At 43.4% G+C, this 15,667-nt stretch overlaps 1 protein-coding gene across 3 annotated transcripts in view; it reads left to right on the plus strand.

Annotated features, from left to right (window-relative positions):
• Window positions 1–15,667, plus strand: part of GANC (glucosidase alpha, neutral C) — a 386,043-nt gene that overhangs the window by 130,952 nt on the left and 239,424 nt on the right. For all 3 annotated transcript variants that reach the window (XM_085627093.1, XM_085627092.1, XM_085627091.1), the window contains exons 9-10: window positions 6,768–6,864; window positions 11,719–11,899. In XM_085627093.1, coding sequence (XP_085483219.1) covers window positions 6,768–6,864; window positions 11,719–11,899 — 278 coding nt within the window. The remainder of the gene's footprint in view (window positions 1–6,767; window positions 6,865–11,718; window positions 11,900–15,667) is intronic.

A 15,667-nucleotide genomic window follows, 5' to 3' on the forward strand; every position in this document is an offset into this window, starting at 1 on the left:
GTCCTTCATAGTCACTGAGCACAATCCAGCCATGTGCCTTTTTAGCAAGCGCTGCCTTGTCTTCTAAGACTGATATCACGTGCGTTTCATTTTTCAATTTTTTTTTGAAGGATAGATGATCTGTTGATATTCCCCAGAGTTCGGACAGACCCAGTAGCTTGAGGGAGTCAAACAAATATTACCTGGCCGGGCATTTACCTTGGTGAAACAGCTCGATCCAGAGGTGGGAATTTTGGCTCGGTTGACATGATCAAAAGCAGCTGTATAATTAACAAAACAAAGGAATAGGGGAATTTTTGCATCTTTAACTGCGTCCATTAGCAAGGCTAGAGCCATGATTTTGGTTGTGGTTCCTTGGCCCCGGCAGAACCCGGTTTGATTTATAAGAATGATAGTGTTTTCTGATACCCAAGATGTTAACTCGTCCAAGATTGTTCACGCGTAGTACTTTGCTTCTACGTCGATGAGGGTGATTAATCGATTGTTATTCAGCCTTATTCTTTCCTATCGCCCTGTTTAAAAATTGGACTGATGATTGATCCTTTCCAGGATTTCGGGATTGTGGCTACAGAATTTATGTCCTTAAAAACCGGTTGTAAAGCCTTGCTCTAGTATTCAGCATCATATTTATACAGCATCATCGGAGGAATGCTGTTGTGGCTTGGGCCTCCGTAGCTCTGCCCCTGGCTATTTGTCTCTTTATCTGATTTACTGTAGGGACATAGCATTCCTCTTTGACGGATACTGATAGGTCTAAGTCTGCTGCCAAGTCGCCCCCCATTATTTGATAACCCGTAAGCATTGCATTTTGTTATTCCATGTAACGACATAATAGCTAGTGGCTGCACCTGGCCCAGGTAAGGGTTCTGGAGCATTTTGTATGACGTCACTGTCACGGCTGATGTATTTTGACAGTTGCTGTTTGTGACGTATTGGGTTGTTGGTTGAGGGGGGGGGGTTATCAGCCCTTCTCAAGCAGCAGCGGCCACAATCCTTGTCAAGGTTAACCACAAAAGTCACTAAATTGAGCTGTGCTTAATCCTCTGCTAATTATAGCACCTAATAGCGCTTGCTCCACTCGCGATTATCTGGTCTTGCAAGGCCGGGTGAAAGTCACAAATTCAGGCCAACCGCGATGGAGCGCGGGCCGGATACAGGGCCCTGGTTGGTCATGCTGAAAATATTATCTTCTCAAAGTCTGGTGCAAAAAGTCTAGTTTGTGGTGGAGGAGGCTGCAAGGAGCTGGAAGAACATCATAGATAGTTTTCACTTTTGTATGAAGAGCCGGCCGAGCGTCTCAGAAGGCATCGATGTAGCTTGAAGATCCTGTTTGCATTGCAGATGATCATTGCTCGAGCTTTACATTGGCGGTCATAGCGGGCTGTCGATGCTGTAGTGCAGCTCTCATATTGCTGGTGGTCATTACAGCATGAAGATTCAGGTTCACCAGACATTCGTGTTGATGGTCGGCGCAGGCGGCAAGATTGGTGCAAACTGGCCCATTTGCGGTTGTGAAGATCCCAAAAACTTCCGTATTTTTCTTCCAGGAGGAGCTCAACTCATGCCAAACAAGGATCCCGAACCTCAGAGGCACCTCTTAGGGATCAGGAATTCTCTCCAGCAGAGACCAAAAGGGCTCAAGCGGGTCCATTATCAAAGCCAAATGCCCCAACCACCATTGCTGAAGGGGTCACATATATGTTAAAAAGTGTGGGACTTGGAGTAGAACCTTAGGGAACCTCACAAGAATTGTGGAAAGTCTTGGATTTAAAAGGAGGCATGGAAACCACTTTATAGTTTACCAACAAGTAGTCCCTAAGCCAGGCCAAAGTGAATGCATGCACCCAGAAGTTATACAGCCTATTGATTAAGACTGCATTTGAGACCCTATCAAATGCTGCAGATAGGCCGAGCAATAGAAGCACTGCTGGTTTGCCTTTATCTAAGCTGATTCTGATAGTATCAATAACTGTCAGGGGAATAGTTTCCATCCTGTGAGCTGCCTTGAACCCTGAATGCGAGGGGTCTAGGATATGGTTATCCTTCAGATAGTGAGATAGCCTTCTATTTATTAATTCCTCAATTTTTTATAACTGGAAAAGGCAGCAATGGGAACGGACAATAATTAGAAAAAATAGCTCGATCAGCTGCAGGTTTTTTTTAATAGGAGATAATGTGTGCAAGTTTCAATACTTTTGGCACTTTGGCTATATTCAATGACAATGTGAATAGATCAGTGAAATAAGCTGCCAAAGATGTTCCAAGAGAGGACAATACTTGAACTGGACAAGCGTCATCAGGGGTTCCAGATTTTACTGTAAGGAACAACTCTTCTCTCCTCAAGACCAAAGGAATCAAAGCTACCCACGAGAGAGTCGGATGGATGGACCCTGTTCTGTGCTTGGCATAACAGTGGTTCTGATTGGTGCTCAAAATCCTCATATATTTTACAGACCTTGTCTTGAAAATAAATAGTAAGAGATTCGCATCTTTCAGAAGAAGCAGTTCCTGGAGTCCTGCTGACTTCAGGTTGAATGAATTCACTTGAAGTTTTGAAAATTTCTTTAGCAGAGTTGCCTGAATCCTAGCAGCCAGGAGACTCCTATGATCCTCCCTAAGATTTTTATGGTATTTGTTTAGAGCTAATTTGAATTTCCTTTTATCTTGGGGGGGGCTGTGTCCCATAAAGTTACCCGGCAAGTGCTAATTTAAACACAGCCTCTGCCACTGATACGGGCTGCGAGGATTCTTAAATAGTTGAAAAGCCAGAGCTCGTTATTTCCCCACGTTTGTCAATGGTAAATGGTTGCTTGGCACTGAAACTTTTAAGATGTGTACTTCCTTTGGCTGGATAGGTAGCAGCATTTGTTTGGAAATCTAATGTAAGCAACATGAACACAAAACAATAAAATACACAAAGCTACATGGTAACACAATTAAAACCATACAGAGCGCAATACAACAAAGCAGTGAAACCAGAATGCACCACAACAAACACTATAGAGCACAACAACACACAGTAATACAATGCACACAGCAGCCCAAAGAAACAACAGAATACATCACCGCCACAGCAATGTCACACAACAAATGTGCACAATCATTTTTGTCACACATTACCACCTCTAGAAACCTGTGTTCATATCACAGTGGTTAAAGGTGTGTGGACCAAGCAGTACCTTAACTTACAATCAAAGACCAGTCAAAAATGTTTTGTGTTTCTTGTGGCCCAAGTGTCCTAAATTGTAGAAAAACAGCACTATTTTACTTAAGACAATGGTAAATGGTTGTTTGTCATGGGAGTTTTAAAGGCAGGTGCTACTTTTGACTGGAAATGTAGCGGCATGTGTTGACATATGTTTAAGTAAACACCAGAACATAACACAATTACATTCAAAACACATCATACCAACACAAAACATAATCAGAAACAACACAACAAAACAAAATGCAACACAGGAATCCCAGTACAACACTAAAACATCACATTGCAATAATGCGGCACAGAAGCGCAGCATCAGAAAAATACAACAGAATATATAACTTTAAAAACATTCTTGCCTACATTACCATGTCCAGAGACCTTTTTCCATAATTCAGTTGTATAAAATGTCTGCACCAAATTCAACCTTAACTTACCACCCAGATCATGAAATAGTCTGAGCTCCAAATTTGCCTGATGGCCTTTAAATCTCACATTTTAAAGTGTATTATGGAGAGTGGTATAATTGTCAGACTTAGAGTGGTCTTCCCCCAAATCGTTTATCTTCAAACTCCTATGTTGCTGAATTCGTTTTTGTTGGATTTAGGACTCTCTTCACTTTACCTCTGCTAACTAGGGCTAAAGTGCTTGTGCTCTCTCCCCTAAACATGTTAAAAATTGGTTTTTACCTGATTGACATATTTAATTTGCTTAGAAGTCCGACATATTTAATTTGCTTAGAAGTCCCTAGTAAAATGGTATACCATATACCCAGGGTATGTAAATTAAATACTACTAGTGGGCCTGCAGTGCTGATTGTTCCACACACTTAAGTAGACTCTTGAAACCTGTCCGAGGTCTGCAATTGCATCCTGAATGCAGTTTTAAACTGCCAATTCGACTTGGTAATATAATCCCCTTGGCAAGCCATAAACTCCCTTTTTATAGCATATAAATCACCCATATGGTACTCCCTAGGTAGCCCATAGGGCCGGGTGCGTTGAACTTAAAAGATTGGACATGCACTGTTAAGTTTTACATGTCCTGATTGTAAAAAACGAATACATTTGTGAGGCCTACCTGTCCCATGGGATAAGATTGGGTTGCCCTATTATATTTAATAAGTGCAAACTTTTGACTGGGAATAGGTAAGCATTTGGTGTTTGGTGTCTGAGAAATTGTAATTAAAATCCTCTTTAATGGTAAAGTTAGATTTTAAGTTGAAGTTGGCATTTTCCTGCCCTAACTATTTGGTGTCTGCAGCCTGCTTCTGGATCACATGCCTGGGTGTAGTTGGTAATTGGACTTTGTTTATTCCTCCCAGACAGCCACACAATAGAGGGATTAGGTGTTCCTGGATGGGCCATCAACTGGCAGGATGGGGGGGGCAGAGTTGGACACAGCCCCACTCACAACTGCAAAGGCTGAGCCCTGCCTTCATTCACCAGGTATAAATATTGGACTCTCAGACGCAACTCTTCAGTTCACTTTCTGGACCTGCAGAAGGATTTTAAGAAGACTGCCTGCTGCTGTGGTCTGCTGTGTACTCCACAGGACTGATTTGCTTCTGGGAGCCTGCCTTGAATCCTCAGAGGTCGGTCCTGCTGGTTGAGCCCTGTATCATCACCTTCACCCAGGACTACGAGCGTGCCTCCCAGGACTAGTTTGGTTGGCCTCAAGTTCAGAGCCTCAGGGACAGAAAAGGCTCCCTCCAGCTTCAACCCGCTTCTGGACCCATCCTAAGTGAGGTCTAACCCTCCAAATGGTGCCACTCCTGTCTTGGACCCTTTGCAGTAGCGCTAAAGGTGCCCGGATAGCCGAAATCCAAAACTTGGTTCTTTGAAACTTTTTGGTTAAAAGCAGTTTTGAGAACTGAGTAAAGACAGGGGCAAACCTACTCATCTATCTGCCCAAGGTGCATTATAGCCAGCCCATGCCGATTGATGGAGACCGCCTGTCCTGCTGCTTGCCCTCGCTCTTACCATATTTTTTAATACGACTGAACAAGAACCATCATTCACTTGAATACAGCATCTCAAACCGTATTTGTACTCGCTCTGTGAACTAACCACGGGAATACGCCATGAAAAAACCCCAGGCTTGAAAGGCAATAAGAAACTTTAGTGATTCTGTTATACTAAGAATCACCCCCGACCCTTAAACGTCAATTTTGCTAAATAAATACCAGATGTCTATAATACAAGGATTTTTTCTGATTTATTATGAATACACCCACTTGTCCTAGCACATTCTCACAAGATCTAAATTAGGCCCTAAGTGTAAACGTTGAAATCTTCACTGCGCCTTCGTCCAGCGGCTCCCAACAATGACTTTTCCTTCTCGGACACCGCCTGCGGCCTTGCCCCACTGAACTTTACTGTCTCATTACATTTTCTTCAAAACGTCTTCTAAGTCCGAAGGTAAGCGACGACTGGGCCCAATCCACTCTTTGAATCCAACCCGCGCTCCATCGCGGGCGCCCATATTTTTCGAATGTGACCCTGTCTCACGCGACTAGATGTCTGTGGTTGGCGCTTTGATCTTTTCGGCACTAGACTGTACCTAAAACTTTCAAAATGTATAACTCTGGTTCTGTGTATTGGATTTTTATTGTTTTGGTGTCAATTTATTACAATTTATTCTATTTGTCCAAATTGGTGTGGGATTTTTCTTGTGTTGAGTTTTCACTTTATTGCTGTTTGTGTGCTGCATAAATACTTTACACATTGCCTCTAAGTTAAGCCTGACTGCTTTTGAGCCAAGCTACCTGAGGGTTAAACACAGGTTAATTAAGTGGTTCACCCTGACAGGGATTGTGGCTGCTGTTGAGGAGGGGTCATCCCCCAACCCCTTCAACCAACAACTCAATTTCTCGCAGAGAGTTCAAACATGGGTCAAGGCATCGGTTAATCTCAAACTTGAAAGTATATTATTGGAAGTACTAAAATGGAGCAAGCTATCATTTAATCTACACACTTTAAAGCATATTATTGGGAGAACAAATATGATGCAATCTATCAGTTGCATGATCTTCAATATAATATCATCTTCTATGTTTGCCATACAGTCAGGTTTCCCTCTTTATTTTCCTGAGAAAAGTAGAGGGTGCTAATGATTCCAACTTGGGTAGCTCAGCTCTTCACAAGAGTCTGGGTTACCCCTTCCTCTTAAAAGCCTAGGACATGAAAACTGTGTACCTCGTTATAAAGTAAACTCATTTTGCTTTGTCACAGGCTTAATGTTCTAGTGCATCTAGAAGCCCAACCTTTTCATTCCCTCTTCTTCTGAGACAGTGCTGGTACTAAAATGGATTCTTGCATCAGACCAGGCCGCAGAAATGTGAAACACCATTAATTGTGAAGGTTTATGCAGAATCAGCAAATAATCTCTTAATTGTGCTTTTTCCTCCTATTCAGCAGTCATGCTCTCCCACCAATATGATTGTCACATCACATTCTATATATAAGTGTTACGAGGTCTTAGCAATTGCAAAAAATGTGCCTTACAAACACCGGTAACATAAGACATTTATGGTGCTGCTAGTGTAATATGTTCTCTGCCACAGGTCCTACTTCCGTGGGAATGGATTTCGCCTTACATGGATTTGAACATGTGTACGGGTTACCCCAGCACACAGAAACACTTCAGCTTCAAAACACCAGGTAACTAAAAACTCATCAATTGTGAATTCTTTGTTGGAAAACATATTTGTATGAACGCCCTGCATGTGATTTTTGCTGAATTTGATCTAATCAAAAATTGTTTTGTACATGGGGTTTTCCTACACAGTTTTAAAGTCACTTTGTATATGACTGTTAGACCTGTCAGCCCTTTGGGTGGTCCCTCCTCATCATTATTTATTTTGTCCCACTTTTGCCTCAAACCCTGTTAGAATTTTTCCTTTTTGGGAACCACCAGACTTTTTAGTATTGATGCATATTCAGGGAGCCATTTTATCTACCCCTGGAACTTCTGTCTGAGGGCCTGGAGCACAAAATGGTGGCCACCCATTGTCACCTGTGACATCACTGGAACCTACTAGAACCTTCTGCAACATTCTGGAACCCTGTGACAGTTGGAGGCGGTTTAGAATGTTGGGAAGCTAAGTTGGAGTTGGCAGTTGGCACCTGACTGGTGAAGGGAGAGCAGCAGAAACCTGAAGGAGGAAGGAGTGAGGCAGCAGGGGTGGAAACTTGTGCCTGGAGTGGGGTCCATAAACCCACCCTTGATACTAGTCCCTACTGACTGAGCCCAGCCTGGAGCCCTGTGTGGGAGAAAGCAAGAAAAACCATCTTAAGGACCTGGACAGCAGGAACAGGCCTTAAAAGTAAAGAACAGCGAGTTCCTGACCTGGTTACTGGTAACTTCCTGAAGTCCGACGTCGAGAAGCCTGGAGACCTGGAGCCCGAGGTGGAGAAGCGGCGCTGACTGGAAAGCAGACGTCGTACCCGGAGCCGCCAGAGGTCGAGAGAGGGCGCCGACGGAGGTCGTGGAGAGTACCAGAGGTCGAGGAGGAAGTCACTCGAGGTCGAGTGTGCGGCATCGACGGGGGAGTGAAGTCCGCCCTCCGGAGTCGCCGGAGACCGAGGTGAAACGTGCCGGAGGTCGGGAGTGGAGATCGCACTCCGGAGTCGCCGGAACCCGAGGAAAGGAGCACCGGAGGTCGGGAGTGGAGATCGCAATCCGGAGCCGCCTGAAGTCGACATCGAGCCAAGATTGCCCGACGTCATCGAACCGGAGGTCGACATCGAGCCGAGGCCGCCGACATCGAACCGGAGCCGCCCGAAGTCGACATCGAGCCAAGACTGCCCGACGTCATCGAACCGGAGGACGACATCGAGCCGAGGCCGCCGACATCGAACCGGAACCGCCTACCGGCGTCGTCAAGAACTGTCATTGCGCCGAGGCCGCCGACATCGAACCAGAGCCGCCTCACGGCGTCGACACGACTCCAGCGGCAAGGGCAGTAAGTGGAATAGAGGGCGCCTAAGGCCCTGTGGAGCCCTAAGAGACCATCCTAGGGGCTAGAGAGGTGCTGGAGCCAGCTTGATTGTGCCAGGGGTGAGCTGAGACTAATACAGAGGGGTTGTGTAGTGTGGGAGAGCCAGATCTCTAGATTCCCCCTTGATCTACCTCAGTTTAGGCCTCAGCCTTGTCCAAGCCGGGGAGTATACCCCTCAGGCCATCCAAATCTCTACAAGCTGGGATTGGGTCAAATCATCCCATAGTACCTCAGGAATGTGAACTGATTTTCAAGTGTCACTGTTGGCTTTTATTATTTATTGAGAGCACTGTATTTATTGTATTCATCCTATTTATTGCCTCACAGTATTTATTGTTTCACAGTATTTATTGTCGCACAATATTTATTGTCTCGCAGTATTTATTGCCTCATAATATTTAATTGCCTGTTATGTAATGCACTTATATTTATGCCTTGATTCTTTATGACCTACCTTATTTATTGAATCGTTGAAGATAGTATTTATTTGACATACCCTTCCACAGGAAAAGCCTTGTGTACTGTGATTGTATTATTATTTATTTAATCAGCAACTAAGAGAAAAGAAGAAGATAAAGAGATATATTTTCAGTATAACTTTTAAGGTGTAGTGTCGTTTTTGGAACGGATGAACGCATGGTTATTGTGAGGGTGTGACGTATGCTTAACACGGTGCCTTCCTTCCCGCTCGAGCCAAGCTACCACAGTGTGTTTGGGAGAACACCACCACCCTTCCGGTGTGGGAGTGTGTTTTTCTAACAATGACTTTATGTGCAGATGTAGTAATGCTCAGGTCAGATCACATAGGCTGTGCTTAAGCGGTGTCTGTGATGCAGCTCTAGCATTGATTCCACCGCTCTGAATTTCCTGGCGATGCACAACAAGACTGTTTGCCAATATTCACAGTATTCCTATGCCATTAATATCCATGATTTTTGACTCTCTGCAGATCATTGTGACCAACTCCCTAGGCAGAAATGGAGGTCTGAAAGATATAACAGACCTGCTTTGAATTCACATTTGCGACCTGTTGTTGTAAACCCTTCCTCTTACATAACCTAATTGGCACAATCCAAATTAAACATCAAGGGGATCTGCCGCCATCGCTTTCCTCTGGCGACCAGAGATCCCACTTTGCAATTGAATGCCGACTCCTTTTGGCAGTAGGTCATCTGTCGGTGGTTTGCCACTGCAGGATTCGGCTCAAACCATTAATACATTTTTTGCTAGTGTTTAGGAGGAGGGAATGCCTCTTTACCGTCTCCTTTTCTCTCAGATTTGAAAGGTTTTGTGATATTGACACAGTAAGTAGCACCTTAATACCTTATAACTTGGAATTTTTGGACCTACAGAGCTTGCCAGTTTGCCCACACTGCAGGCTTTGTGAGTGCAAACTCTTCAGTACATCTGGCCCTTTATCCCTAAAGCATTTCAGGAAGACCCAGCTAATGTATCTTTTATGGGAGGTCATAGGTGGCACCCCATTCATGTAGCTGTGCAGGTGCAAGGCAATAATCTAGAGGAGACTGACGGTCTTCATTGGTGAACTTCTTGGGGAGGTCTAATTTTGGTTCTGTTACAGTTCTCTTTTTGGTTTTGTGTTACAGTCCTGCTGGAAACAGACTTTCCAGGGGCGCAGCGTTTATGGGACCCTTGCTTCACCTCTGTAGCATACCCGTACCGCTCGATGCATTTTCTGGCACTCGCTTGTTGGCTCATTGAAATAAGGGCTGGAACAGGTCAGACCAGGAGTGCCTTGAAGGCATTTGCTCTGAACTAAGACTTGGTTTGTTCTTGCATGCTTGAGGGTATGGGTCCTGTTAATGTATGGAACTAATTGGACCTCTTGGACTACTGCAAGGTTCAGTCTTGAAATCACCCTTTTCTTTTCTGATGGTGCTGACAAGCCTGGAGGTTCTAGGTGTTTCAACTCCTGGAGTAGGTAGCTCCACAAACATCCTAATGATGTGCCACAGTGTGCGCCGTGGCTCCGGTCCTGAACACATAGCGGATAGAGAAGCCTTGTGAACCTAGATACGAGTAAACAATCAGGAAGCGTGTAGAAAAAGATTTACTGTGATAGGACAGGAAGGTAAATATTGTAAAACAACATACACCAGAGCCTGGAATTGTGACCGAAGAAGCAGGCATCTGTTGGTAATATCTGCCAACCAGGCCTTCTCATTGCCTACGTCGGCAGAAACATTTCTTCAGGGTGCTAACTAATTAAATGGTAAGATATCTGCTCGCTGCTTATACCATTATTATGTATGGATGTTGACAGCACAGCTGTCAGGCAGACCTATTGCTTACAATATACATAGAGTGGGCCCCTCCCTGTCAACCATTGGTTTTCTTCGTCAAGTCTGTTTCTGTCATTGGCTTGAGACTTTGTCTATCACCTCTTGGTTAAGCCCAGTGTTACAGTCATCTCTCACCTATTGCTATTGGCTTTTGTGTGAAGCCTTCTACCTCCACTTGTGTGCTTGCACTGTACTACAAAAGGGACTATTTTACATCAGTACTCCTCTGTGTACACTCCTTCTGGCTATAATGTAGTATACTGACAGTGGATACGTTTGCACATTAAACCCAGACCTAGTGACTTTGCCAATGCTTGTGTCTCCTTCGCTAATGTTTCTTGAACCTCTAGCCTCCTGTTTATCCGACCTTTGTGTACACCCAGGTCCCAAGTCCTAAGCTGTTTGCTTTAAGTAACAAAGCTACGATCTAGGTTTCAAAGGTGGTAAATATTTTATTTATGGTTTTCGACCTTGAACCAAAAAGACTGCCTGGATGGACAATAACAGATGCTCTTTATAAAGCAAGATAACGTTGTTGTCTGTTTTAGAACCAAACGCAAACAAATTAGAACTGGCGATCCAAGGGCGCTTCTATTGTAGAATCTGTTTGATAATTAGTACAAATCATTAGAAACCTAAAGATGCCACTACGTGAAGCCAGTTACTTGCCAGGGTGACTTGCATGTGATGGAAATCAGGGCCATCACTTTGAACTAAAATCGTATTCCCTTCCCACCAATAATCAAGGGTTGATGAGATATTTGATGAGATTGCAATCCCTGGCAGAGATATTGTTCTAGAACAAATGGATTGATTATGGAAAAGGTTCCTGGTGTTGAGGTTTTTATTTTTTATATTTCCGTCTGTACTTATGTCTGTTCATTGTTTGCACAGCTTATGAATGCATATGTATTTCCTTTTTACTCCCACGTGTATTTAACTCTTGGATTTCAGTGCTCAGGTGCCACATACAATACACCCATGCCATCATCTGATGTTAGCTTTCAAGTACAAGCAAAGGTACACGTGCGGCACACAACTTGGATTCGTAGTTGCGACTCACAACACATAGTGTCACATAAAAAAAGTCATTTTCTTTTTTTTCACATTTAAAAACACATATACATAGTTAATTATGTGGTTTTCCATCTGTATGGGTATGTAAAAACGGAATCCTCGGAGCCTTCATATGTGTTTCTGTCTTTTTCTAGCGATAACGATTCCTATAGACTATACAACCTGGATGTCTATGGGCACAAGCTTCATGACAAAATGGGAATTTATGGGTCTATTCCCCTTCTCATGGCACACAAATCTGATAGGACCATCGGTGTTTTCTGGCTGAATGCTTCTGAGACATTGGTGGAGATCAGCACAAAAGCCACAGTAACGGTAAGCATCATTAGGTTATAGGGTAGGGTTTATTAAGAAATGTTGATATTTAATGAACGTTTATGTACTACATACTATAGAATTGTGTACCCACGGTGTTATGGACTCTAATGCAAGCAAAGAAAATTATGTTTCCACCTCTGGGTGGCATTACATAAATGGCGTAATATTATAGGTTCCTGGTGCCACTCTACCTGCTGCACCACTAATAGCTGCACCCATGCTTCTATATCGCACCTACCAGATGACATAGAAGTTGGACTGGAAATATTATGCCATTCACTGCCTCACTTTAACCCAAAACAAGAAAGAGAAATGCAGAAGGAGGAAGAGAAAAATAGGGAAACATTTATAAAGGGGGAAAGCAGGGATGGAAAGTAACTTGTAAGAATGAGATAAAGAGACAGGAAGTGTAGGGTGGTGGAAGATACAGACGTGCCGTTTAATCAAGCCTGGGTAGCCTCGTAATGTAGCCACCCTGGCATTTGGAAGCACTGGTAGTGGGCTTCTAGGAAAAGGTGTGGACCTTTAGACTAGCACCGTTCAAATGGATCTCTCCTATTATTTCATCTTCATCCAACTTGATATAGAGTTAAACAATGATCATCCTCTTTAATCCACAAATTCTACTGCTGAGCCTGAATTTCATAAATACATCTCAGATTCCAGTTCTCCTCTTCCTAATCTTTGTGACCTGGCCACTTTTCCTGATACCTCCATTAAGGGACATTTGCTCCTCTTGGTTATTAAGTCTTCCCACCTCATCCCAGTTAGAATAATTCCACTAAAACACTGCTCACTCCCAGTGGTCTTAGAAGATCTAAGGCTTCATTTAAAGGTTGGTGGTATGTATACTCCGTCGCAATGGCGGCAGAGTATACATACCGCCAACATAATGGTCTGCTCGCCAAATTTATATGCAAGAAGATCTTAAGTTATAAATACCTTCCTAGATACTGCTTTTACTAAATCAGTAATAAATCAGCATTTTGCATGAATAACAGTTGAGTAAAAACATATATTTCTATGCTAATGAATACATGTATATCAAGCATTATTTATGGTTTAGGATTACATTGTTTTATTGAGAGGAAACATATATTTCACACAGTTGCATACATTGTTCGTAAGGTACCAAAAACTCTTAACAGAAATGACCCAACTCAAGGGGCCAGCATTTTCATTATATTCTCAACCTCTTAATATACATCAATTTTACACTACACAACCGGTCATATTCTGAAATCCTTTAGCTCTTGGTCACCTATCTCAGTGAAAACTACACAACAAAACTATTTGTTACATCTATGACAAGCAGTTATTAGAACTTGCAATTATTAAGCACCAGACAGTGCATGTACTGTACAGTCAGGCAATGTATTTGAGGACGCCGCACTTAGTGCATCGCTGGGCACTATGAAGGCCTGTACCATGCTAGAGTTTCTGTGCTCGCGACCAACTTGAGTTGTGTTCCGCGATCAGTGTGGAGCGTCATACAGGAAACGCAGCGACAGGACTGGAGGGTTCTGTACTTAGCAAAGAATGTCAGACTTTGACTTGGTCGTGTGATAAGCTGATGCCATGAGGTACAGGAAAGGGAGTTGCTAAACATGGTCTGTCAGGGAACTCTGCCTGAGGTTCCCAATCTAAGATGAAGATGGGTCTTATCCTTTGTTGTCACTTCCTGTATGAATCATGTGTAAAGAGACTATTACTAGTAATGGCTACAGTACAACATATTCATTCCTTTATTTTTCGTTGCATTCATTGCCGTCCTGCTACTATTGTTGTCCCTGATTTTGCTCTTTACAGTTAGGTCTTCCTTTGGATCTCCTGCTGGATGTTTTTGCTTGGCTTTTTTTCCTTCCTTACCTGATGTCATGGGGAGGTTTGTGCCTTGCTATTAAATTCTTCCTTAATCTTCATCTTCAATCAACAACTAGAGGTCCGCCAAGCAGGTTTTTTGCCTGTATGGATTTTTACTCCTAGGTCCTGGGTAGCTGTGACACAGAGCAGTCAGGCTTAACTCAGAGGAAAACAATTGTAAAGCATTTATCAGTACCAAGACAGTCAATAAGTAAGAAATGCAACACAATAAATGCCACTACAATTTATAAAAAATAGCCTATATTTATATCTGTAAACAGACACCAACACAACAAAATCTGATGAAGGAAACGAGAGTTATGATTTTTTAAATGTTTCCATAAATCACTGCAATTGCCTCTGAACGTTTTGTAACTCACTGCTTTTAACTTGTAGCGGTAGTCTATGAGCCTTGAAAGCGAGCATCCTGACCAGAGTCAAAGTTTCAGGCCTACCATGTCGGATGCAGGGGCTGGGGCTGGGTTGGTCTCAGTCAAGTTTTCCTTACACACCTAGAACCTTTTCTGGTTATTTTTCTTGTTGAGGGGCTAGTCGGTGGGGTCCTCTGCAGCTTGGTTCCTGCGTTGGTCTCACCGTCGATATACAGGTGCAGTCCGGTGGGAGGATTGGTTTTGACAGGCGTTTTACATTACCTACGAACTGGCAAAGTAGTGCTAGTATATAAGCCGCTGATTCTGTGCCAAAAAAGGTATCTTTTAGCTTCAGGCTCAGAAGTTACAGTTATGTTGGAACAAACCATGCACTCTATGACCAGCAAAGGGTCCAGGACCTGGAGGGCACTTCTTGTTAGCTAGGACTCAATCTCATGGGCTGCAGCAGCTGAATCCAGGGCAAGTCCAGTGTTAGCTGGCCAGCTGGGCACTTTGCAGATGCAGGTTTTCTTTCTCTTTTGTATCCCTGAACCTTAACAGCAGGAATAGCCAACTAGCCTTAGGAGTCTACTCACTGGTCCTTGGCACGAGTGAGGAGCAGGTCCAGCCCTTGGGGTCTCTCTCTCTATTAAGTCAACAGCAGGAGCAGCTCTTCTCTTTCTGAAGTCCTATCTTGGTTCAGCAGGTGCAGACTTTTGTTCTAAAGCCCACAGATTCAGCAGCTGCAGTCTTTCCTCTGTCCTTTCAGAGTCCAGTAGTGTTCTGAGTGTAGTAGCCAGGGGTGCCACTTTTATGCTAATTTTAAGTTTGTGGGGAGGAAGGCCTCCATAACCACTGAGGGCAAAATTCCCACGGGCATTCCTATCCACTCTTGCATCACTTCCTTGTGGGTCTGGCACTAAACAATCCCACAGGGCATCTCTCTGTCCAAATCCAAGATCTCAAGACCTCTCCTCCTTTGGTCAGAGCTATGGGCACACTCCTGGGATGTGTCCAGTATAATGAGCCCCCACTCATGGAAAACTGGTTCGTCATCGGGTGTTACACCTTCTCCAACCAACAGGCCTTTTTCTGCCCGTTCCTGAGAGCACTTCACATTTCCTGGCAGGAAGGAAGATGGCTGTCTCCGATGACAACTGCTGTAGTTAATCAGAAACTTCTACTAGAACTGAGGGGGGGAAATTTTGACTTTCTAAAGTCACTTTATAATTTAAAGTTACTTTAAATCTAACTTCAGCACAATCTCAGGTTTAATGTAACAATTAATTTGATAACTTGAAGTACTGTATTAGGTGGTCCCAAATGGAAGTTATCACTTACTGGCTTGGTTAGTGTAGCCCCATGTTAGCCAGTAAAACTACCAGCCTTGCTATATTGAAAACAACAATTGCGATTTTCACTGTGAGGACATGTAAACATAAAAGAAACTTCCTTCTTTTTAATATTGAGCGCCCTGCCTTATGGCTTTCTTAAGCCTTCCCAAGGGTTGACTTATAAATATTAAAAAGGA

This window comes from Triturus cristatus, chromosome 9, assembly GCF_964204655.1.
Source record: "Triturus cristatus chromosome 9, aTriCri1.1, whole genome shotgun sequence".
In the NCBI taxonomy this organism is placed as follows: domain Eukaryota; kingdom Metazoa; phylum Chordata; class Amphibia; order Caudata; family Salamandridae; genus Triturus; species Triturus cristatus.